General features: G+C 46.7%; 2 protein-coding genes across 3 annotated transcripts; both read right to left on the bottom strand.

The window, feature by feature from the left end:
* Positions 1 to 255: 255 nt before the first annotated feature.
* On the bottom strand, positions 256 to 5581 carry LRIT2 (leucine rich repeat, Ig-like and transmembrane domains 2). 2 transcript variants are annotated; one of them, XM_025397408.1, is made up of 4 exons: positions 5409 to 5581; positions 4331 to 5112; positions 2508 to 2537; positions 256 to 2353 (listed from the first exon to the last, which is right to left on the bottom strand). In XM_025397408.1, exons 1-4 carry the CDS (start codon positions 5516 to 5518, stop codon positions 1593 to 1595), a joined length of 1683 nt encoding a protein of 560 aa, XP_025253193.1. In that variant the 5' UTR covers positions 5519 to 5581; the 3' UTR covers positions 256 to 1592. The 2 variants fall into 2 exon arrangements, with proteins under 2 accessions (XP_025253193.1, XP_025253194.1); XM_025397409.1 differs by lacking the exon at positions 2508 to 2537.
* Positions 5582 to 11438: 5857 nt separating this feature from the next.
* Positions 11439 to 22082, bottom strand: LRIT1 (leucine rich repeat, Ig-like and transmembrane domains 1). The gene is made up of 4 exons (XM_025397612.1): positions 21829 to 22082; positions 17249 to 17715; positions 14085 to 14390; positions 11439 to 12911 (listed from the first exon to the last, which is right to left on the bottom strand). Exons 1-4 carry the CDS (start codon positions 22080 to 22082, stop codon positions 11935 to 11937), a joined length of 2004 nt encoding a protein of 667 aa, XP_025253397.1. The 3' UTR covers positions 11439 to 11934.
* Between the last annotated feature and the right edge of the window lie 2977 nt (positions 22083 to 25059).

Here is a 25059-nt window from a genome sequence, read left to right as displayed (position 1 = left end):
CAGAAGAGGAGGAATGAGATTCTCTCTACTTTTGGCGTGATTAAAAAATTTCTTTTAAAAGTGATTTTTGCCAGGTGTAATCCCAGTACTTGGGAGACTGAGATGGGAGGATAGCTTGAGGCCAGGAGTTTGGGACCAGCCCAGGCAACATAGTGAGACTCTGTCCTGAATTTTTTTTTAATTTAGAGTTTTTTTTTCTAGTGCCCAGAAGAAAACAAATGAATAGAACCTGAAGAAATGAGTGGACAATTAGTCTGAAAATGAGAGCCGTCTTCAATTTTTAAAAATTTATTGTAACTAACATTGATTATGAACACAATCCAGGTATTAGACGAGTGCAGTGGCCACAGTGAGGAAGGTCAGTCTTTGCCTGTAAATGTCTCACAACCGAGGGACACACTGTGCATACTGTCCTTTTCACCAGAGGTGTGAAGTCAAGGAAGGCTCTGTGGAAGACGTAATGTACACACTCGAGAGAGGCCTAAAAGGATGATGAGGAATGGGTAAAAGTCGTGGGAAGGAGGAAACATGTGTGATGTCACAACGAGGCTAGTTCATGTTTACACTCTTCGAAAGGCTTCCATGTGGCCAGTGAGGGAAACTGCAGGGAGACAGATGTGGATTAAATCCTGGGAATGGTCTCCCCTAGAAGGGCTGTTCAGAGGGACAACGAGCTAATGCTGGGGTTCTTGGGGCCCCTCCATTCCACATAGGTCCAGCTAAGAGGAAATGACCACGTCTTATGGATTTCATAGGAGGGCTTGAGACATTCACTAGGGGAAAGCAGTGGACATATGTGTGCTCTTCTTTCTGGGTATGGCCCTGCAGAGTCTGCTTTCTACCAGACCCAGGGCTACAGCCAATCCCCTGCACTTCCTTGGTGCTGATGGCTCCAGCCTGCCCAGCAGCACCAAGGGCTGCTCACAGGGGAACAGATACCCACAAAAAGAGACTCCCATTGCCCAACAGCTCTCATTACCCTGATGGGCAGCTCTTTTGAACATTTATGTGATCTCATTGGGAGTTTGTCATGAAGAGAGAGGGTCACACTTTATAAACAATGAAAGACACAAGAATACTGCAAAACAGACATTCAAGGAAACAACGGAATTGGAACTTCTTTTGAGTGGGGCTTCTGCCTCCTGCCAGATGCAGACTCTGGGCATATCATTGAACTGTCCAGGCTGCAGTTTCTTCATCTATAAAAAGTGGGTAGACCTTCCTTTACAGAATAATATATGTAAAATGTTATACGTCGATGTTACGTATAAACATGCAAATGTTATAAGGCTATGTATATGCAAAGAGTAATATTTAGCGGTTTCTAATCACCATGTATAATAAAATGATTAATTTGATAGGACAAATCTTCATTGACTTTAACTTTATGAAGATAATGACTATGTCCCCTTTATCATGAAGATAAAGACTGTGTTTCCCTTTTTACTCTTGAACCCCCTGTGTCAAGTTCAGTGCTTGGAACACAGTGGGTGCTCAATATATACTTGTTGGATAAATGGATGGAGCTGCTGCAGAGGGTTAGTTTCAGAGGCTTGAAGCCCAAGCCGTTTCCACCCCATGGCCTGGGTTGTTCAGCTGTTTTCTTCTATTCCTTCTTTCTCCTTGTCCCCCTCAGTGTCTATGTGCCCTTCACCATCATCACAGACAGCTGGATGTTCTCTAAAGGAGCCATCCCTGCACTGCGGGGCTGCAGGGGGGCAGCTGGGGGCTTTCCTGCAATGAAGACAGTAGCACAGGACCCACTTGCTGCAGCTGCAGGGGCCCCGGGCTGCCCAGGCATAGGCGCCCACAGGCACTGCAAGCAGTACCACACACAGGACCACTGTGACATGCAGGAGGCGCTCACGTGCCTCTAGCCCACCACCATCTCTGCCTGTTACAAAAACTACACACTGGCCCTGGTGTGGAGGCTGGTCCTCTCGGCTGAGGCAGGCTTTATATTTTGTGCCAGGAAGGAGGTTGTCCACAGCATAAGTATTGATTCCGGGGCCGATGTGAACCACCTCCTTCCTGAAGGCTTCATCCGATGCAATGTGGAGGGTGAACCACTCCTCCTCAGAGGTGTCAGCCACTGCAAGCCACTCCAGCAAAATCCCATGCACTGTCTGTTTGACAACCCGCAGGTCAATGTAGGCATTGCCCTCTGAGGGGATGGAAAGAGAATCAGGTGCATGTAGGGCCTGGGCAGGCTGGACGTGGAGAGAGATTACAAGGGTGCTCTTGCCAATGGAGTTGGAGGCCATGCAGGTGTAATTACCACTGTCTACCAGGTGGGCAGCAGGTATGGCCAGCTCCGACAGAGCAGTGTCTTCTCCAGTAGAAGATGTCAACACTGGGTGGAAAGAAAAGGAAAACAGCTGTGCATTTATCTGATAGACTGCTGCAAAGTGTCTAGCAATGCTAGTTTTTGTTTTGTTTTGCTTTGGTTTTTGTTGTTATTGTTGTTGTTGTTAAAAGATGGTGGTAACCTCTTATGAACCTTGTACCTGGTGTCAGGTGTTTGCCTCCCAGCAATCCTGTAAGATAAGTAACTGATTTTTACACATAGGATGTTGAGGATTGGAGCAATCCATCAACTTGCCCATAGTGAGAAGTGTTCAGAAGCAACAATTCGTCTGGGACCTGGCTCTTCAATCTATGAAGACCATACTCTTTCAACTTCACTATCTGCACCCACCAAACCACCTTTGCCTTCCTGAGCCATGGCTTTCAGGAGAATTCTTGCAACTATGTGATTGTGTGATATTATGAGCTTCAAGAAGTACCTTCTTACCTTCCAAATGCACAGTTTCTCAGAACCTGGAGCCACATGCCTGGGCTCCTATCCCTAATGGAGCTCCTATCCTATGTGGTCCTGGGCAAGTTACTTAAATTTTCTTGACATCAGTTTTCTTGTCAATAAAATGGGATGATAAGCAATCAACTACCTCATTAGTTTGAAGGTAAGTGTTCAGTCTTAGCTTATATTTTTATGGAGAGATTATATATAACACGTTGCCAAAGAGTGATTATAGAACACCACAAAATACAACACCTGGATGCATTTCTTGGTTTTCAAAGCGGATACAACAATAAATCCCATATTTTTCTTTCATCGATATTGAATGTCAAACCAATAAGGTATGATCAAAACAATATAAAAATGTGAAAATTCAGTTAATTGGGTAGTTTTTTTTTTTTTTTTTTTTTGAGACGGAGTCTCGCTCTGTCACCCAGGCTGGAGTGCAGTGGCCGGATCTCAGCTCACTGCAAGCTCCGCCTCCTGGGTTTACACCATTCTCCTGCCTCAGCCTCCCGAGTAGCTGGGACTACAGGCGCCCGCCACCTCGCCCGGCTAGTTTTTTTGTATTTTTTAGTAGAGACGGGGTTTCACCGTGTTAGCCAGGATGGTCTCGATCTCCTGACCTCATGATCCACCCGTCTCGGCCTCCCAAAGTGCTGGGATTACAGGCTTGAGCCACCGCGCCTGGCCAATTGGGTAGTTTTTGAACCATCCAGAGGTTTGTCATAATGTAAAACAATGTCTGGGCAAACGACTATATTTCCCAAGTTTTACCCAGCTATTCCTAGTTGTCTTCTAGACAGAGAACAGAAGACAGGACACGAGGAATGTACAAAGATTTTTCTTTTCAGCTTTAGGATACCCCCAGGGAGGCCATCCCTGGCTTTGTGATGTGCCCAACCCTACAGAGTAGCATGAAAGGTAATCCCAGCTGAGGTATGAAAACAGAGCACAGGGTTCCAGGAAAGAAGAGGCAGGTTTGAATTCCAGCCCCGGGGCCCACAGAGGTCACTTCCTTTCCCTGGGTCCCAGTATTACAAATTCAAGCCAATAAGGTCTGAACAATTTTATGTCAATGTTATTTCAAACAAGCACCCCAGGTGATTCAGTTCAGGCAAGTTAAGGAAATAAGTAATAGATCATCTCTAGAATCAGTCCTAGTAAAAAATTCTAGAATTCTAAAATACATGGTCCAGTGTTTTGCATCTAGAAGATTCCCAAAGACTATATCTGCTCATGTAAAATTTTATAATATTTACATAAGATATTAAATTAGCCCTGAAATGTGTATTTACATATGTGTATGTGTTCTAGAGAGATCTGTATGCAAACATTTAAAATAATGCCAATAATGGAACACTACCTTGGAATCTTTTCTGTTCTAGTGAGCATAATTCAGGGCTATCCCAGTCTTAATTGCACCCATCCTTTGTGATTGACCCAGCTTTGAACCTCTCTAATGAGGATGGGATTGCTACAGACCTCTCCATTCCCTCCAGATACACTGAGAGGGTGCATGTGGCTTACCATCAAATTCTCTCCACATACTCAGGGGATAAGTCCATGCAATGGATGGTGAGGGGCTGGCCTGTGCCAAGCATCGCAGGGTTACATTCTGTCCCACCCGGATGGTGACATTGGCACTGGGGGTTGAGATCTGTGGCTTCATGCAAGTACTAAGCTCAGTTTCATGAAAAAGCTGCCCTGCCTTGGAGAGAGGGCCCCGGCATATCAGGTAGGAATTCACCAGGATGACTGGGAGGGTAATGGACTTGACAAACTGGACAAGCCCCCTTAGGCGACAGTCACATACCCAGGGGTTGTCATGCAGCGCCACCACCAGGCTGGAGAGAATCCCGGCCCCACAGTCAGGTTGCCGGCGTTTCAGGTAGGCTGGCCAATTCAGGAAGACACTTCTGGATACAACTGTAAGCCTATTGGAGGATAGGTCAAGGTAGGTCAGGCTGACCAAGAATTGAAGAGCCAGCTCAGGGAGTGCATCAATCTTATTGCGTTTGAGATCCAAGACCCTCAGGAGAGGAGTGGCACGGAACGCTGTCCATGGTACTGAGCGGAGCCTATTCCCTTCGAGTCTCAGCTCCCTCAGTTCTGGCAGATGCTCCAGGGCTCCCAGGTGGATCACACTAATATTGTTAAAGTTGAGCCAAAGGTATTCCAAGGTGCTCATGTTGATGAAAGACCCTTGGGGCATCTCAAATAAGGGTGAGTTTTCAATTCTCACTTGCTTGAACTCTTCAGAAAGGTTCCCAGGGATCTTTCCCAAGGAGACAGATATGCACTGCAGAGTCCTGTACAAGAAACCAGAACAACTTTAAGACAAACAACAAGGAACTGGAAAGTGGGGTCAGGCTGATCCTGGCATTAGACATGTGAATCAGAATAAAAATATTATTATTCATTGAAATAAAAGGGTTTGACTCATTTTGGTAAAAATGCACAGTTCAGCAAAGTTCAGTCCCAACTAGAATGAGTCTCATAGAGATTTGCTGATTTCCTGCCAATTCTAAGCCTGCTTCCACTCCACATCATCCCCAAAGAAAACTCATTCCCCATAACCCTCTAACATCTGGCCAGCAGAGCGCACCTGCCAAAACTCTCCTCTGAACAAGTGCATCCTGGCAGACAGAAAGGCTGAGCTGCGTGTGTATCCAGAAAGACCAGAACTAACAGGAAGTGATGAAAAACCGAAGCCATATTTCTCTGTAAGAAAATACGTTGTGAGTTTTGAATAAGTATCACCCCAGCTTCCGAGTGGCAAATCCTATTATTGGTAATCCATGGTGATGTAGGTCGCACAGCAGCAGGAAAGCTCCTGGGAGCTCTGAGGTCTGTTACAGCCCAGATCACAGGTTCAGTCAGAACACACGAAGGGGGATCAATGTCTCTTAACTAGCGTCAGGAAATTCAACATTTGTGTGATTCTTGAGTCTGAAAAGTAAACTCCAAGTCAGATGTCCAATTCCATACAGATTCTACCTTTCTCAGTGTCTTAAAAAGAAGTCTGAGAAACAAGCAGGCAGTGCTATTCTCAGCACCACTGTTCAGGGGATTTGGCCAGAATCCATCTAATGCTTCACCATTTGCAGTTGATTCCTGAAACTTAGAATTTCCAATCAGTTTCTCAAAGTGAAAATAGGTAATGAGTAACAAAGTAATTCTGTGTTCATTTCCATCATTTGTTCTCTTCCCAACCCCAAGGGTGGTGTAGTCATGCTTCTACTGCATCAAGACAGCTGCCTCTGCAGCTTGTATCACCAGTTTCAAATACAAGATGGTATTTTCTGATTAAACCAAAAGATTATTTTCTTGGACCTCACAACCTTTCCTTAATACTGTGTATTTCTCTTGGTCAGAATGAACAACCTACATTTTAAAAAGAGATATATGCAATTTTACATGCTTGCTCTTTCACTCTTCATTTATTCCACAAATATTTATTGGTCATTTGCTTTAAGCTATACTCTTGCTCAATGAAAGGAACAGGGTCGAGGGCAAACCTATTATAGACCCTGTCCCAAGGAGTCTTATCTCTTGCTTGTGCTTCTGAGTCTTGAGATCTTTGGAATGTAAAGTAATTTCTGTGATTCTCCTCTGCATAGTGAGAATAGTAACAAATACCTCATTATATTTCCAGGAATTTATTTTTCATTATTTTTTAATTTTTATATTTTTTCAGAGACGGGGTCTCACTGTGTTGCCCAGGCTGTTCTCAAGCTTCTCAGTCTCCCAAGTAACTGGGATTACAGGTGCAAGCCACTATATCCAGCCATATTTTTAGAAAATTTTGAGATTATGTTAAATACAACACCTAGCACACAGTTGGTGCCCATGAATCCTCCTCCCACCGACAAACTCTTTAAGATCTGAAAAGTCTACATCCCTATTAACTAGGGCACTTCCAGTTGAATATTGAAATTCCATCAGTTCCTTTAAGACTCATGATATACATCGTACCCTACAAAAGGCCTCAGCAAAGAAAATCCGCTTAGCTAACCAGTGAGGGGGGAAATGGGTCACCAACTAAGCTGATTACACTCCAAGCTTTCCATCCAAGCCAGATATATTTGCAGGAGTTTCCAAAGAGTCTAACTCTAAAACCTGGCTGGATCACTGGAGTTTGTCTCAAGGTAAAAATCCAAAACAAAACGAGAGCTATCGGCACAAAGTTTGTCATACATATGGCGATGTGCTGCCTAGATCCCCCTTCAAGGGATGAGTGGATGCTTAGCTGCAAGGAGTGCTTGCATGAGGTCATGTTCTTCCCAAGGCAGCCACATCCCACATCCAGTGACTGAGGGTGGTGAGGGCCTGGTCAGTTTGCCCTGATGGGGGAAAACTCTGATGAGCAATTATCACTCCAAAGTACCCTACCAGATTTGCTAAGGCTTTGCCAGGCTTGTTTCATGGAAATATGTGATTTAATTCATGACTATTCCAAACCACTAGTGGATTCCTTTCTCTCCCCTTACCCCAAAGGATAAAGATCTTAAGAGTCCTCCATTCCCCACAGTTTCATGTCTTTCCTTCTCATGCCAGCCTTTCCAAATGAATCCAGCTCCATCCGACTTCCCAGAAGTCTGCGGGAAGCTCGTGAAGCACACCCACTGGCATGCTATCTCTAGAATCATCTAGGCCACTTCTCTACTGCCCCCTACTCCTTTCCTGACCCCTTTATTCTCTGGTTTCCTTATTTGGCATATGAACACAGGGAGTGGCTCTCTTGGAAACGGAGGCAGGAGACCAGGACAATTAAAGTTAGCGTGGGTCAAGTTATTTATGTTAAACAACCTGTGGTTAAGTGTAGTCTCTAAACTCAAGAGACCCTAACAAAAATGGCAAGAGGGTCTGGGAATATTATAACCCATCTTCCCTCTTGCAGGATGCTTTTCAGAACTAGGCTCTTAAAATTCTCCATAGAGACAGAGTCATGGGGGAGGAATTACTCTGTGCTTGTGAATTGCTTAGATATAAATGGCTTCAGGAAGGCAGCTCCCTGGCTTGTCTTAATAGAATCTTAATAGGAGAGTGTCCTGTCTATTCAACTGGAAAATGCCACTCACCTTCCCAATATTAGTAAAACACTGGGATACCTCAGACAGAGAACTGGGCATCCTATCAGGGAGCAGACATGCTGTACTCCCTTTCTCTAAAGCTAGGACTCTTTCCCAACCCCATCCTCTGCTGCTAGCATGTCTGAGATGCTGCCTCAGCTACCCACATTCTGAGGTATGCCTGTGGCAGACATACAAAAGATGACCTTTCAAAGCCTCCTTGAAATAGGTGGGCTACAAGACTCTTGATCTGGCTAATGAAATGTTACAGGAAATGAGGTTTGAAAAGCCCTAACCCAATCTTCCAATTTATCTTTTTCCTTATTGTGGCAATCACTGACATTCCTAATGGTAGAGCCTTCCCAGCCATGTCCTTGAGTAAATAAGTGAAGCAGAGCCCTCCCTCCTTCGGCATTTCCCAAACTTAAGTAGAGTCTGTGGAACAGGAATACATTTTTCTGTGTTAAGCCGGGGACGTTTGGGAATGGTTGCCTAAGCATAAATCTAACCTATCTTAACTACAATGCCCTTGTGAATAAATATGCTCAGGTACTTGTATGTTGATTTTTGTCCTTGTTAGATTATATGATAATCAAGACAAAAATTTCCAGCTCTTGTCCTCTAGACAAACTGCTCACTGAATCCCTTGATTGATAGGCTAGGTTTGATAGCCCACATTCACTTTCCAGAGCACAATTTCTGTATTTGCCTTTTTGTGCCCAGCAACTACAATGGGCAAGTGACCTTGGACATATTCTCTGCTTAATCATGAAGACTATAACCATGTTGCAGTCATAAAAAGAAATCATGAGGATGCTATGATTCCAACCAGCCTCCAAACCAGGCTTCCAAGGCCAGCTATGCTGCAGCCTCACCATGGCCCAAATTGGTCTTCATCATTGGAAGGCCAGAAATTCTTTTGCCAGGATACTCAGAGGGCATTCAGTTTTCAGGAACTAACTCATACTCATCAGACTCACATACTAAAAGACTAAGGTAAGCCAGACATCATTTTATTTTTTACAATAAGAATGTGTTTCTTCCCATGACTTGAATATTCATGGGCATAATCCAGGATGATTCTTCTCTACAAGAGCAAACCAGGGATGACAGGATACACAAAGGAAGGTTGACAGATGGGTATTGGGAGGCTTATCATCTTGGAGGCTGTATTAGTCCATTTTCATGCTGCTGGTAAAGACATACCCAAGAATGGGTAATTTATAAAGAAAAACAGGTTTAGGGGACTCACAGTTCCACATGGCTGGAGAGACCTCACAATCATGGCAGAAGGCAAGGAGGAGCAAAGGCATGTCTTACATGGTGTCAGGCAAAAGGACTTGTGCAGAGGTACTTCCATTTATAAAACCATCAAATCGCATGAGACTTATTCATTACCATGAGAACAGTATGGGGGAAACTGCCCCCATGATTCAATGATCTCCACCTGGCCCCACCCTTGATTGGTGGGGATTATTACAATTCAAGGTGAGATTTGGGTGGGGACACAGTCAAACCATATCAGAGGCCTTTCCGTACAGACCATGAAAATAGGTCCCAATAAACCATTGGATTGTTGGCAAGATTGAGCTCTCTCTCTCTCTCTCTCTCTCTGTTAGCATCAGATAAATACTACAGATTTCTTGCTTTTAAGTTCCTGATTTTTTTTCAAACAAGACTCAGTAAAACTGGCTACATGTTACTTGTCTTTAGGTCAATAACTGTCCCATCATGATTGTTCACACAATCATTTAAAGGCAACGCCCTGATCACTTCAACAGACGACTGCTTTCATCTACTGTGTTTACATTTGTCCTAATTTTGGGGGTGTCTATCACTCTCATTTATCAAACAGTCAGAACTGAGTCTTGGGTCTCCAAAAACTCACCAGAAATGCCTTTCTAAATCTTCATAAGGGGTAAACAAACTACAGTCTCAGGGTCAAATCCAGCCTGTCAACCGTTTTTGTAAAAAGTGTCTTATTGGAAGACATCCATAACTACTAATTTACATATTATCTATGGCTGCTTTTGCATCCCATCAGCAGAGTTAAGTAGTAGCAACAGAGCCTAAAATATTTACTATTTGCCTTTCTTTACAGGAAAAAAGTTTGCTGGCTCCCAATGTATACAGTGTCTTTGTCATCTTTCAACAAAACCACCTCTCTTACCAATGTCTATGGCCCACAAGTTATAGTCAGGTGCACCCTCCAGGTGGTAGCAGAAGATATCCAAGAATGGAAATTCCATGCTCATGTGCATAGGTGCTCTCATGGTTCTGATCCCAGGTTTCGGCGATTTTTAAAAAGTTAATTTCTGTAGTGAACCTGCTGTGGACCACACTGCAGGGACTGATACTGAATAAAGACCCTCAGCCTGATGAGAAAGTTGTCAGAGAACTGGATTCTGAAAGAGAATTCATCACTTCCTTGTATAAATCATTCAACTCTTTGGTCCTCGTCTGTAAAATCAAACAGCCCCGCCTCCATAGTGGGTTGTCATGAGTATCACATGTGAGAAAACTGAGTGAAATATGTGGTAAGGTCTTTTGTAAATGTGAGGGGGAGTACAGTAATTTTAGGAACCACTGCATCACACTGGCTTATATCTAATAAATCACGTGACATAATACTTGCAAATACTTGGAGTTTCTTGCATAATATTAGCAAAACACTTTTCTTTGATCACTTGCTGTCCCAAAATTTCTTCAGTTGCTACCCAAAGGACTTGGCACAGGTACCCTGGATGCTCCTCATGCCAGAGATCAGCTCTATAAACAAGAAACAAATTGAGCCTTCTGCTGGGAACATTCACTTTCCCCAGTGCACAGAGATAACATCTCAGTGGTTTCCTAGCTCTAAGAAAAAGCAAACAGGAATTTTCCTTTGAAACAACTTGAGCAACCAGGAAGGCTCTGAGACACTCTCAAGAACCCAGGTAGGTTTTGGTAAGAATCACAAAGGCTGCTGCATGGGGGCAGAAGTGAATGTGCCAGACAGCATAGAGTGTAATGAGATCTCTTGGATCCCTCCAGCCTGACATTCTGAAAGCAAATGAGCAATGTTCTCTTGGGCATTGTCTCAAACTCTAGCATTTATCGAAAAATCAAATGATTGTCTCTAGGCAGAATAGCACTCTGAGAATAAATATTAGAATTCAGTGAGGGCACAGTGGGTTATGAGTGTGGTGTGTGTGTTAGTGAGGATGGGTAACTACCAGTATGGCTAATGCATAGAGAGATGGTGTGTGTGAGTGCCTATGAATTAGCATTAATGTAATCAAGGTGCAGTATATGAGAATGGTAAGGACTTTTAACCGTGGATCCCAACTGCGTGGTCCAAATCTCAGAGTTAGCTAAATTTGCCTAGCTGTGTAATCCTGGTCAATGAAGATTAAATCACTGTTTAGCACATATTCCGTGCTCTACCATCACCTCCAGGGGAGAAGTGTCCTTACTTGCCCCGTTAAACTTGGGTTTGGCCATGAGACTTGCTTTGGCAGATAGAATATGGACAGAAGTGGCAGTATACCAATTCTGAACTAAGAACTTAACAGGCATTGCATGAAAAATCATTCCTCTATTATCATTCAACTGCACCATGAGAGAAACCTGCCCCAGGTACCCACTGCTACTCTCCAGCCCAGGCTCCAAATGAAACACACAGAGCAGAGCCATCCTAATCAACCCACAGGCCTGTGAGTGTGAAAATAAGTGTTCACTGCTATATATCACTAAGATTTTGCTTTCATTTGTTATACAGCAAAAGCTCACTGAAACAGGCAAGTTTCTTAACCCCCCACCCCAGGGAAATGGAGAGAATAGTGGTGCCTGCTGCAAATGATTGTTACAAGAATTTAGCACTTAGAACACTTTCTAGCCTGTAGTAAGTGCTTAACGAGTGTTAGTGGTTGTTGCAGTAGCTGCTGCTGCTGTTGTTGTGTGTAAGTATCTGTGTAAGCAGGTACCCGAGCAGGTAAGAGTGGGTGATCATGTACTCAGGTGTCAGAGTTAAAGAAGGAGAGTGGGCGGGCAGGTGTGTGAATTGTGGAGGCACGTCCTTCAGCAGAAGTACTCATTGATCCTCCTGCCCCCTTTGACTCCAAAGGCCTGAAAGTCCACACTGGAACGAGCTGAGAGAAGCCTGTCGGCCTCGCTGACACTGTGCCGGGACAGCTCCTCCAAGCCATCCTCGCTGTGGCCTAGTCTCTCTAGGTTGATGTAGGTAACTGTGGCCTCAGTGGAGTCCCTGTTGAAGCACTTTCGGCAGCGCCTCTGAAGAGCACCGCAGCAGACAAGCAGCGTGAGAGGCAGGGCAATGACGACAGCCACACTGATCACCACCACATTGATGAGCTGCTGAGTGTTCTCAGCATCCACCACTTCGTTGGTGGAGAAGATAACACACTGCTCCTTCCGGGGCACCAGGCCCTGCACGCAGACACACGCCACGTACTTGGTCTTGGGCAACAGCCCAGTGATAGTCACTCTGGTCTTCCCAGGCTGTACAATCACCCGCCGCATGCTGTGCTGCCCAAAGACCGCATAGAGGACATTGAAGGCAGTTGTGTTCTTAGCCTTGGGTGCCTTCCACACCAAGGACACGCTGTGGTAAGTGTCTCCCACCACCTTCACAGACCTCACCATTCGTGCCTCTGAGGGTCCCGCCTGCCCATCAGAGAGCTCTCCCAGGGCATCCATCTGGAAGTGCTGGAGGGTCAGCTCCTCCTTTGAGCTGGGCACAGAGGGTCCAGTGGCCAGGACAGCGGGTTTGGGAATCTGGGGGACATGCCTGGCCACCAGCTTGTTGTTGTAAGCAGCGGCTTCCCCTCCACCGCCTGTCCTTGCCCATAGTGCTCCTGGGCTCCCGCTGTGCTCTGTGGCAGTCTGCGGCTCAGTGACAATCAGGGAGATAACAGTCTCAGAGGCTCCCAGGAAGTTCTTGGCTTGGCAGATGTAGTCTCCAGAGTCAAGGTGGGACACTGCAGGCAGGCCCAGCAGAGTCCAGCTTGTGCCGTCACTGGAGACTTCCTCATGCACTAGGAGGAAAACAGGCATGTGAGGGAGAACAAATGGGCCCATCTGCCCCAAGCTGCCTTTCAGGGCCAAGTTCACAGCCCCAGCTGGTGCACACTCAGGTGTCATCCTGAGAAAACACTGGTAGTCATTCAACTTTTCTTAGACTAGTCAAGGGGATCAGTATTACTTTGGCTCATAGGTGGGGAGCCTCTGGAGCCCCAGGCTGAGGCACAGCCTAAGAATGATGCCTTCTAAGTCTGACAAGCTCACACTATGGGTTTTTTTGTTGTTGTTAGCTTGTTTCAGATAGGGTCTTGCTCTGTCATCCAGGTTGGAGTGCAACAGTGTGACCATGGCTCACTCCAGCCTGGAACTCCCAGGCTCAAGTGATCCTCCCACCTCAGCCTCCTGAGTAGCTGGGACCACAGGCACATGCCACCATGCCCAGCAGTTTTTTGTTTGTTTGTTTGCTTTTTGTGACAAGGTCTCACTATGGTGCCCATGCTGGTAACTCCTAGACTCCAGTGATCCTCCTGTCTCATCCTCCCAAACTGCGAGGACTGGGTGTGAGCCACCATGCCTAGCCAACCCACTATGTTCTTAAGGGCCCTGGAATTTTGCAAAGGTGACCAGCTAGATTGTGCTGGAACCGCAGCTCCTCCATATATGAGCTGTGTAATGTAGCATTTAGCCTCTCAGAGCCTCAGTTTACTTATATGCAAAATAAGAAGGAAAACTGGGTTGCTCTCTGAAATTCAATGTCATTATGTACATAATACACTTAGCACTGTGCTAGAACCACATGAAGAGCTCGATAGATGGTAGCTCACATCATTAATTACTCCAGGTAATTCTGGCTTAATATTTACAACTGGTAAACTTATTATAAAATTAATACCCTAAAAGAGGATCTTCCACCAAAAAGTCAGCTTTTTGTTCTCTCAGTGTGGGCCCCCAGTCTCTATAGAGTGGCTGATGGGATATGATAGGACAGGTCAAGAGCCATTGTCATTGTTGAATCTGTTGTCACAGTGACTTGCCTCTGGGAAGCCCCCCATCAAACTCAACTCAGACAGATGGAAGCGAGCTTTGCTTAGACAACTTCCCTCTGGCCCTGCCAAATCCCCATTTGGGGCACTGCTTTGCTCTCCCCAGTCTGGGGTCTCAGTGCAGCATCCCTGTAGCTCATATACCTGTACCATTAAGGGGCCTGCCATTGGCCCTCCTCCAGCTCATCTCGGGCCCAGGGACTCCGGTAGCTCCACAGCGTAGCAATGCTGTGCCACCCAAAGGGGACCTGATGTTGGCCACTCCTGGATGGAGCTCTGGGCTCTGGCACTTCCTCAGTTCAAGCTGGCTGAAGGCCACTCCGGCCAGGCTGCGTGGGCTGGCACATCTCAGTTCGGTCTCAATGAAGGCCAAGTTTGGGGCCCAGCCATCCAAAAGATGAACCAGGTCATAGAGTTGGCAGTCACATGCCCAGGGGTTGTCCTGTAGCCCTGCAGGGGTGAAAAAGAAGACAAGATATTCGGATAGATATTCAAGGTCCTCAAGCCCAGCACCCTTTCCCCTCTGGGAGGACAGGCAGGTCCTCATTCAGAGTCAGCAGAACTGGCCTCCGGGCCCAGTTCCTTGCCTTGCTAGTAATATGACCTGAAATTTGATTTTTTGTGTTAAATAATAGCATTACTTTCTTTTCAGCCTTGCTTTAAACATAATAAAAAATAAATCTTTGTGGTTTTTTGTTTTTTTTTTTGAGACAGAGTCTTGCTCTGTCGCCCAGGCTGGAGTGCAATGGCCGGATCTCAGCTCACTGCAAGCTCCGCCTCCCAGGTTTACGCCATTCTCCTGCCTCAGTCTCCCGTGTAGCTGGGACTACAGGCGCCCGCCACCTCGCCCAGCTAGTTTTTTGTATTTTTTGGTAGAGACGGGGTTTCACCGTGTTAGCCAGGATGGTCTTGATCTCCTGACCTCGTGATCCGCCCATCTCGGCCTCCCAAAGTACTGGGATTACAGGCTTGAGCCACCGCGCCCGGCCAAAAATAAATCATTTTAAGTACTGGGTAGATATACAGCATCCTGACAGAACTGGCAGTTACTGTTGCCATTCTCGGACTCATCCTTTCAGGCCACTGGCCAGGTAGTATTTCCACAATAATCGCAATATGACAAAATCAATTTCTAGAAATGCATCACTGACCCCTGATCCTTAATGCCAGTTCTCTCAGTATAAATGGTATTTTCAGCATCATCCCAGCAATGAAGGCGGCTGCTCTGAGCCACGGACCCTTTGACATGGCTCAAATGGGCGTAAACAGCAGGGTGAAAGGGCCAGAAAATCAAATCCTGGGATATATCCCCTACTGTCTTTACTCTAAAATTGAACATTCTTATAGAGCCGAAAGCAGGTCATTGTACCCACTCTGTCAAAGAACATTATAGAGATAGAGGGGTACCATGTGCATATAAATGAGGTACCATATGTCCTCAATTCTAAGGCACAATTCCTTCTTACAGGGTTACATTACTGAAATGCAAGATAAATGCACTTGATACGATCTCCTTTTAGTCCCCAAAGACTTAATGAATTTAATAGTATATCTAACAATCAATGATATCTTATACATTCACATAGATATATTTAATACATGCGTCAAAGTGTTGGGGTGGGTGCATTCAGATCTGACCAGATATTCATGTCTCTCAGGTCTCTTTGAGCACAACCCACGGGTGCCAGTTCCTTTTCCTACCTCCCCCTTACCCCGTCTCGCCAGAGGTTGCTGCCTTGCGTCATTGGTTAAATGCACTTAATGATACATCTGCAACCCAAGATTCATCAAAGCCTGGCTCCAGTGGTGTGCTACCTGCCTTTCATTTTATTACAATAGGGCCAGAAAGAATGAATGTAAAAGGCAAAGTTAAACAACAGTGAAACTTTCACTTGACAGACTGGCAAAAGCTAAACATTTTGGCCATTTTAATTGTTAGTTCCATGAGTATATATGTTTTCATCTCTTTTGTTCTCTGCTGTATTCCCAGCACCTAGAATTGGAAGGCATTCAAAAATATGGAGTCTCACTCATTGCCCAGGCTGGAGTGTAGTGGAGTAAACTCCGCTCACTGCAACCTCCGCCTTCCAGGTTCAAGCAATTATTCTGCCTTAGCTTCCCAAGTAACTGGGATTACAGCTGCCCACCACCACATCTGGCTAATTTTTGTATTTTTAGTAGAGACAGAGTTTCACCATATTGGCCAGGCTGGTCTCAAACTCCTGACCTCAAGTGATCCACCCACCTTGGCCTCCCAAAGTGCTGAGATTACAGATGTAAGCCATCAAACCCGGCCCAGATGTGTTTTTAAATGTCTAATATGCACACTCTGTGACCTAATAATTCCACTTCTCAGTTCCTATCCTAGAGAAACATTGATGTGCACAAGAATGTATTGCCAAGAATGTTCTCTGTTGCATCATAGGTGTTAACAAAATAATGGAAACAATTTAAAAGTCCATTAAAGGGGGAATGGCTAAATAAACTATAGTATAAATATGTTTATAACATAGTGCAGATATGGTATACTATAGAATGTTGTGCAGTAGTTTTAAAAATGAACTTGATCCATTTGTAGAAATTTAGAAACATCTACAAGATATAGTGTTGGGTCAAAAAGTTAGTGTTGGTTAGTGTGTATGACAAAATTTTATGTAAAACCCACACATAACTTTTCTGAATCCATGGATGTATGTGTATATATATGTACATACATATGCGTATGAAATGTATCTGAACAGATAGGGAGCTTGCATATAAATATGATAATAGTAACTACTTTTGGGAAGGGGTTGGAATAGGGAGGGAGGACAGAAGGGTCTTTAACCTCTTGTGCAATATTTTAAACGTTTGTATTTATTCATGTATGAGTTGTATAATTCAGATCAATTTTCCAGAATGAATTATGCCCCTTCTGTCATTCTCAGGACCAGGCAGGTGCCTTGGGCAGGAAAGGAGATGTAGCTCACATGGTAAGCTGTTGGTTTGTTAGGAACGGGAAGGAACCGAAGAAATAGCAGGTCCAGCTGGTGTAGTTTACTAACCCACTCAGCTCTGAGTTGGGAAATTGAGTCTCAGGGGCCTTCTCCTGGTTGTGTGACCTGGAAAGACCTCTCTTATGACTGGGATGTGAACTGCCACAATCTGGCTTGTGGATTGAGCTCCTAAACCCGCCGCTCTTGTGGATCTCACTGTCTTTGCTTAAACCTGGAAGGCAGGTATGATTTCAATTTTCCAAATAAATAATCGAAACTCAGAGAAGCATGGTAACTTGCCTAAGACCCCAGGTGAAGGATGCCGCCTCTTACCTAGGACCAGCCTGAGGTGGTGGCTGGGAGGGAAGATACCGGTCTTCAGGTGAGCCCAGGAGACGATCAGCTCCTGCGGGAGCCTCATCAGCTGGTTGCTGGAGAGATCCAGGAAGGTGAGGTTCCCCAGGAAGCGCGCGGCCTCAGGGGGCACAGCCGAGAGGCGGTTGGCCTGCAGGTCCAGCAGCCGCAGCTGGGGGGCGTCCCTGAGTGCGGCCCAGGGGAAGGTGGCCAGGCGGTTCCCAGGCAGCCGCAGCTCCCGCAGGCGTCGCAGGCCACGCAGGATGAGGGCGTTGAGCTCGCTGAGGGCGTTGTAAGGCAGCCACAGCTGCTCCAGGCGGCCCAGGGGCCTGAAGGCCTCGGCAGGAACCCTGCGGATGGCCGTCCGCTCCAGGCGCAGTCTGGAGGTGTCCGGGGGGATGGACGCCGGAGGCAGGGTCATGTCGGGGTCGTTGCACACCACCGTCCTGCTGGCAGAAATGGGGGATAGTTGAGCAAGGATCCTGCCTGGTCTGGGACCTCCCACCGCTTCCTCCCTTCGCGAGGCCTCCAGTTCTGCCTGTTATCACCGGACACCCACACCCGAGTCCAGGCCATGGCTGGGACCTGGAGAGGGGCCCGGAGCAAGCCAGCCCCACTTTTCCTTTTTGCAGAGGTCTTGCTCTGAGAGCCTTTCACAAGGGTCCCAGGAAGGTCATTTGGTCTTCACGGTCCTGCAAGTCTTCACCTTTACACTGTTATGACCCATAACAGCCCACAGCACCCACAGTGCACTAAGAATGAACAGTATTAATAAACCCCGTGATCACGTTGTGCACTGTTGCTTTGCAAATATGTGTTAAAAGTGTTCGTTTGGCCAGGCACGGTGGTTCACGCCTGTAATCCCAGCACTTTGGGAGGTGGAGGCGGGTGGATCATCTGAGGTCAGGAGCTCTAGACTAGCCTGGCCAACATGGTGAAACCTTGTCTCTACTAAAAAATACAAAAATTAGCCAGGCATGGTGGCACACGCCTGTAGTCCCAGCTACTCAGGAGGCTGAGGCAGGACAATCGCTTGAACCCAGGAGGCACAGGTTGCAGTGAGCGGAGATCACCCCACTGCACTCCCGCCTGGGTAGCAGAGCAAGACTTGGTCTAAAAAATAAATAAATAAATAAAAATGTTCGTTTGTTAAATTTTCCCTTAATTTTTGTAACTGTTTTGATTTATCATTTAACAAAAAATGTACCAAGGACATAAAAAATGAAAGCACCTCAAGTCTCTCCCACCTCTGGTGAGCCATGTGATGATCAAGGTGTTCAAGAGCCAGGACTTGGCAGCGTCACAGCTGGATTCACACCTGGGCTCTTTGCGTGCTGGCTATGTGTCCTTGAGTATACTAGGTAATGTCTCGTTTCCTCAGTTTTGCCATCAAATAGACTCCACAGGTGGTTATGGGGTTAAAGAGATAATGCATGTAGAAGCCCAGCACATTGCCTGCCACCCTGCATGAGCCTAAGGGTATGGATCACTGTCATCATTGTTTGCATCTCAGCACTGCAAGTAGATGGGGTCAGTCTTATCAACTCTTCTACCCAAACCACGACTTCTTTTTTTTTTTTTTTTTTTTTAAATTTATTTATTATTATTATACTTTAAGTTGTAGGGTACATGTGCATAACGTGCAGGTTTGTTACATATGTATACTTGTGCCATGTTGGTCTACTGCACCCATCAACTCGTCATTTACATCAGGTATAACTCCCAATGCAATCCCTCCCCCCTCCCCCCTCCCCATGATAGGCCCCGGTGTGTGATGTTCCCCTTCCTGAGTCCAAGTGATCTCATTGTTCAGTTCCCACCTATGAGTGAGAACATGCGGTGTTTGGTTTTCTGTTCTTGTGATAGTTTGCTAAGAATGATGGTTTCCAGCTGCATCCATGTCCCTACAAAGGACGCAAACTCATCCTTTTTTATGGCTGCATAGTATTCCATGGTGTATATGTGCCACATTTTCTTAATCCAATCTGTCCCTGATGGACATTTGGGTTGATTCCAAGTCTTTTTAAACCTTATTCTGTTATGACTGAGACTAAAGCAGAGGATAGAGAGATAATAGGAAGCAGTCCCTGCCCTCAAGGAGCCTACATTTCAGGGTTATGTTTTACAGTACGTAAACCGAAAATAAAATCCTAAGCCCCTCAACCACTGAACAGGCCTGTCTAAGGGAGGTTGTTCTCTTGTAATAGCATAACCTACTGGTCATATCAGGCTTTCCTGGAGGTACACACACATATCACCAGCATCCCTCAGAATAACTCATATACTCCACTTAAAGGCGACTGGGCTGGGCTTGTTTTTTCTGGTAAACAGTGCCCACAAACAGCACGGATATTCTTATTCACTCCTTTTGAGCAAATATACGTGGAACTCCTACTAAGTGATGGGCAGTTCAGAAGAGAATCAGTCTCATAGCCCCTGTCTCCATACAGTGTGTAATCTAGCTCAGGAAGAAAGAGCATTTACAGCAACGGTATTTCCAGATAATAAAATAGGTTTGACCAGGTGTGATGGCTCATGCTTATAGTCCCAGCTACTCAGAAGGCTGAGGTGGGAAGGTGGCTTGCACCCAGGAGTTGGAAGTTGCAGTGAGCTATGATTGTGCCATTGCACTCCAGCCTGGGTGACAGAGCAAGATCCTGTCTCAAAAAAAAAAAAAAAAAAATACAGGTTTGGGTATTGCAAGGAGGAAGGTCTGGATGTAGGTGAGAGAAAGACAGGTGATTGGAAAACTTATCTTGGGAGAGAAAATGGCAAAAGGGGGATTTAAAGGAAACTGTAAGAACCCAATGGAAGCCTACACCACAGCTCAAACTTACAGCACAACTGAAACCTCCAGCGCAACTCCTGGTGGGGTAAAACCAGAGGCAAACTGGGACAAACAGCATGGGCACAAATCCATTCAGGTGCACAGTCCAGCTCTTCCCAGGTAATCCCAGTGACCACAGCACACACTTCATGATACAACAGCTCAGACATAAAGGCTGGGCTCTCTGAGAGGCCCAGGTGAGACAGGGATCCGAGGAAGGCTTCTGAGATGCAGAAGGAGCTTTGGTCTAACTGCACAGCCTGTGCCCATAGCCACAGGGGACCTCAGGGCCCGCTACCATCTTTCCTGATCTCATAGGACCCTCCGTGCAGATGGGCTGGTGCATGTTAGCCATGGGATGGTCAAGCGGGTAGAGCCAAGAGCTCTGGCTTCAGAGAGGAAGGAATGCCCACTGACTTACATTAGCGGCCCTAGAAACTCATTTTCCATCTTAAGGCTAACTCTGCTGCCTGGAACTTATCACTGGTCCCTGCCCATGGCAGCATCACCAGAAAAGTATTCTGAAAACTGAATCGGAATGCCTGGGTTCCAGGACTGGTTTCATCAAGGATGTTGTGTGTCTTTCAGCCCTATGCCTCCTATGGGCAATGGGAGGCTTTTTGTCACTCCAGTGACACTCTCCAGGCTGGAAACAGCCTGTTCAGGGCTCAGCCTGGCTTCTCTTGGGGACAGGATCCCTACCCTCCATATGAGTTGATGCGTTGGACACTTGGGCTACAATGGAGTTCGTTCTGGTTCTCAGATCATTTGAGGTGTCTTTTCTTAGTGGTTCTTCTCCATTCTCTGCCTCCTCTCCTCCCCCAATCAACTCGACATTCATTACCAAGATTATTAAAAGGGTAGCTCCGATAACATTGTTCCCTGGATCAGAAACCATCAGTGGCTCAGAAACCATGCAGAGGTCTTTAATGGATAAGCTAAAGAAGTCGGAGAAAAGATGTTTTAAAGGTTGCTAAAGAAAAGAAGAAAATGAGCAGTAGTGGAAGAACAAGGGTCCACAAGCCACAGTGGCATGGGAATGGTCATGGAAGGAGAGGAGGAGCGATTGGAAGTGCTCTGAGGGATCAGACAGAGGGTGGGGAAAGTCAAGGAAAAGGCTGGGGATGGAAGGTAGCATGCTTGTCATGAGGTGGGCACTCCTGGCTTTTGGAGCACCCATAAAAAGGGATTGAGGCTGAGGCTCCTGGGATCTGGCCAGCGAAGATCGAGAGGAGGAAGAGAATGAGAGGCAAGTGGTCCCATCATGGATGGGGTCATAGGAAATATGATTGGGCATTGTAGAGAGGTCAGGCAAGAGAGTGCAAGAGGCCTGGGAAAGAAGGGGCTGGGGAAATATAGAAAAGAAGAAGGAATAGAAAAAATCAAGGAGAAGAAAAGAAAGCAGTAAGGGAAGGGATTTCCTGGACGTTTAAGGAGGGCTCTTCTCCTCCAGGAGCCTGGAGGAGGACTCAGGAAGGACTTCCTAGAACTGACACACTTGTGCTTCACCCTCGGGCCCATGTGTATAGATACCTGGTACCTCTCGGACAGAGTCACCCCTTTGCTTGCTGGAAAATAATGCAGCACAGACCACCCCATAAGACCCCTGGTCCTCAGGGGCCAGGGGAGATGAAGATCTCACCCAGGGCCCCAGCTCCAACTCCTCCCAACCCAGCCTAGCTGGCAGAGCAATGGAGGCTGGGCTGCCCATCCCATACACCCAGTACCATACCTGGCCTTGCTGCCATCACCCATGATATGGAGGCTGCAGCTGCATTGAGAGGGGCAGAACCCCCGGGCCTGGGGGGGCCACCCAAGGGCCAAGAGCCAGAGCATGCCTAATGCCACCCTCATGGCTCCTGGCTCCTCTCTGGCCCAGGCAGGGACCTGTCCCTGGACCGCTCCGTCCCACCGGCCCAGCAAGCCCAGCAAGCCCAGCAGCTGCCCACTTGCTCGCCAGCCCCTTACACCCCCTCCTGAGGCCATCGGATAAACACTGACAGGCTGGGGATTAGGGAGGGGAGTCCCAGCCCCAGCACTCAGCGGCTTATTGCTTTCTGAATCACTCAGTCCTGAGGGTGGGGGCGGGGGACCCCCTTCCATAGCAAGAACGACAGGCCCAGAGAGGCCAGGGCACAGCAAAGCAAGACAAGTAGGCAGCTTCCCAGAGGCGAACAGCCATGGGACTGTCATCTGCAAAGCACCCCCATCCCAACAAGGCCACGGACAACACAGACTCCAGTGGAGTGCCAGGGAAGATGGAGACAGAACCCCCGCCTCAATAAGGGCCTTTGGAAATTCTTTCCTCTGACACTGTCTTCCAGCAAAAAGAGCAGTGAAATGAAGCAACGCTTCTTGACGGTGCTAAAGGCATTGGAAGGAGGCTAAGCTCTGGACCCAGGCTTCCTGGGGTCAAATCCCAGCTGTTTCATTAATGGGCTGTGACCTTGGGTGAGTCACATTCTCTCTTGGCCTCTGTGTCCTTATCCGACAAAGAGAAATAAAGCTACTCCATGCAGGGTGTTTGTGAACATTAAACTCAAATTCCAAGGCCTTGATAGCCTGTGGGAACAGAAGCTCCCTCATAAGTTGTAAGTGCCCAGTTTCACTGGTTCTTTTAAGTCCCTGCTTACAGAGGAACTGGACAGATTCAGATATTTTGGAGAGATATCAGAGGTGTCTCTCATGAGCCCGCAAATGGTCCCAGGCTGCCAGGCAAACAGCTGCCTGCCTTGAGTGCCCCATGGATATGGACTCAGCACACTGCTATTTCAGCTGGCCCCTCCTGGCATTACTATGAATGCCAAAGGTGGGGATGTCTCCACATGAGGGACAAGGGCACCCCTCTCCTCAATGGATGGTACTCCAGCGAGGGCCCCAGAGAGGTAGCTCAGAGAGTTCTTAGAGAAGGCACTTCAGGTTTTTTTGGAGACAGAACCCAACCTGTAATAAGGGCTTTTGGAAATTCTCCATTCATAAAGCTTTCTTTTGCTTTATAGTGACAGGGTTGCTCTGTCACTCAGAATGGAGTGCAGTGGTGTAATCATAGCTCACTGTAGCCTCGAACTCCTGAGCTCAAGCCATCCTCCTACCTCAGCCTCCTGAGTAACTGGAACTGCAGGCAACCACCACGTTTGGCTATTTTTTAAAAAATTAGTTTTTGTAGAGACAGGGTCTTGCTGTGTTGCCCAGGATGGTCTCAAACTCCTGGCCTCAAGTGATCCTCCTGCCTCAGTTTCCCAAAGTACTGGGATTACAGGCCTGAGCCACCGCACCCAGCCTAATTTCAATTTTTACCTATTCTCTCCTAACCCTATCTCACTTTACCATATCTACTCAAGATGCCGGTGGGGACTGACCAGGGATGATTCCTAATAGTAGACACTCAGTTGACTCGCTCATTTATTCTTCACATTTGACCCCGAGGCATTGTTCTCTAGTCCAGCATGCCCTACCTATGTTGTTTGACTTTTCTAGAGGGTTCCCCAGTCCTTCATGCCTGTGATTCCAGGCAGGCCTAGACCAGTGAGGTATACGACCTGCAAAGATCTCTGGGGCCCCAGCGCACACACAAAATGCCTAGCTCGGTGCCAGGTCAGTTTTGACAATACTGGCTTCTCATTCTTTCCTTCCAGTGCAGCCAGTAGGATTTTCCCAGTGTTTCCCAGCTATACTTCCTCCTCCCCAAACCCAGCCACCAGATGTGCCTGTTTCCACATCTCTGCTTCTTCCTCCTTGTGTCTTTTGCCCAAATGAACTTTACCGTTTAATCTTGGCCTTGCCCTGCTTTATCTTCTCTCATGAAGGCTTTTGTGACCTTGAAGGCATGAAAAAAGGACTGGCATATGTATTAACCAACACCATAAGGTAGAAACTGAGAAAGAAGGCCGGGCGCGGTGGCTCATGCCTGTTATCCCAGCACTTTCAGAGGCCGAGGCGGGCCTGAGGTCGGGAGTTCGAGACCAGTCTGACCAACATAGAGAAACCCTGTCTCTACTAAAAATACAAAATTAGCCGAGCATGGTGGCACATGCCTGTAATCCCAGCTACTCAGGAGGCTGAGGCAGGAGAATGGCTTGAACCTGAGAGGCGGAGGTTGCGGTGAGCCGAGATTGCACCATTACGCTCCAGCCTGGGCGACAGAACGAGACTGCATCTCAAACAAACAAACAAACAAACAAACAAACAAAAAGAAATTGACAAAGAACAGGGAACGCTCTGGAGGGTGCAAAAATAAGCTCAACCCTGCGGAGGGATTAGGCTTAGATGGAAGTGAGGACTTATCAGAGGAAAGGCCTGGGAAGTGGGCATTCCTGGAACAGAGTGGGTTGCTCTACCAGAGTGCGTCAAAGATGCCATTGAAAAGTGCCTAAGCCTGAGGAATAGGAGATTGGCTTTTGTTTCAGCTCCATCCATAAATTACTGCATGGCCTCAGGCAGATTTTAATTGTTTTTAGCCACAGTTTCCTCGTCTGAAATGGAAAGGATAATGGTATCCAATTCAAGGAGTTGTTTGTAGGACTCATCAGAAGATCCCTTAGCACAGTGCCTGACCTCGCTCAATATTAGCTATGTTGCCAATAGTGCTCTGGAGCTTGGTTTCTTAATCTGAAAATGAATTAAGTTGCCCTAGATCAGTGTTTCCTGGTGTAAATTTTATCACGAGCCAGAGCATAACAATGCATAAAGAGCCAGTGTGTCAGGAAGTCATTTGTAGCAGCCAAAGCTCTTAGTGGGGCCGGCAAGGCTGGGCGGGTTGGGGGGCGGAGACTGAGAAGACAGCAGCCCCTCTGTTCTAAGACAGAGTCCTAGGAGATTTTTTATGCTCGTGTGGCTCAAGTGCTCTATGGGAGACAGGAAATGCCGCCCTGAGGTTTATATTCACGATATCTAACCGGGACTTATACAGAGGCCACAGACAAAAGACATTGACATTGCAGAAAAGTAAACGAAGAATCTAGTG

Source organism: Theropithecus gelada, chromosome 9, assembly GCF_003255815.1.
Source record: "Theropithecus gelada isolate Dixy chromosome 9, Tgel_1.0, whole genome shotgun sequence".
In the NCBI taxonomy this organism is placed as follows: Eukaryota; Metazoa; Chordata; class Mammalia; order Primates; family Cercopithecidae; genus Theropithecus; species Theropithecus gelada.
Note: the sequence above shows the minus strand (reverse complement) of the source record. Positions and strands in the feature narration are given on the sequence as shown.

Bases quoted from the DNA above. Each gene is read 5' to 3' on its own strand.
- LRIT2 (XM_025397408.1), bottom strand. From the start codon at position 5,518: ATGGCTTCGGTTTTTCATCACTTCCTGTTAGTTCTGGTCTTTCTGGAT. The intron at 2,538-4,330 runs GTAAGCCACATG...CTTATCTTACAG, and splicing joins TATGTGGAGAGAATTTGATG to GATTGCTGGGAGGCAAACAC. The intron at 2,354-2,507 runs GTACAAGGTTCA...CTTTCCACCCAG, and splicing joins AGGCAAACACCTGACACCAG to TGTTGACATCTTCTACTGGA.
- LRIT1 (XM_025397612.1), bottom strand. From the start codon at position 22,082: ATGGCCTCAGGAGGGGGTGTAAGGGGCTGGCGAGCAAGTGGGCAGCTG. The intron at 14,391-17,248 runs GTAAGAGGCGGC...TCACCCCTGCAG, and splicing joins CCACCTCAGGCTGGTCCTAG to GGCTACAGGACAACCCCTGG. The intron at 12,912-14,084 runs GTATATGAGCTA...TTTTCCTCCTAG, and splicing joins CAGGCCCCTTAATGGTACAG to TGCATGAGGAAGTCTCCAGT.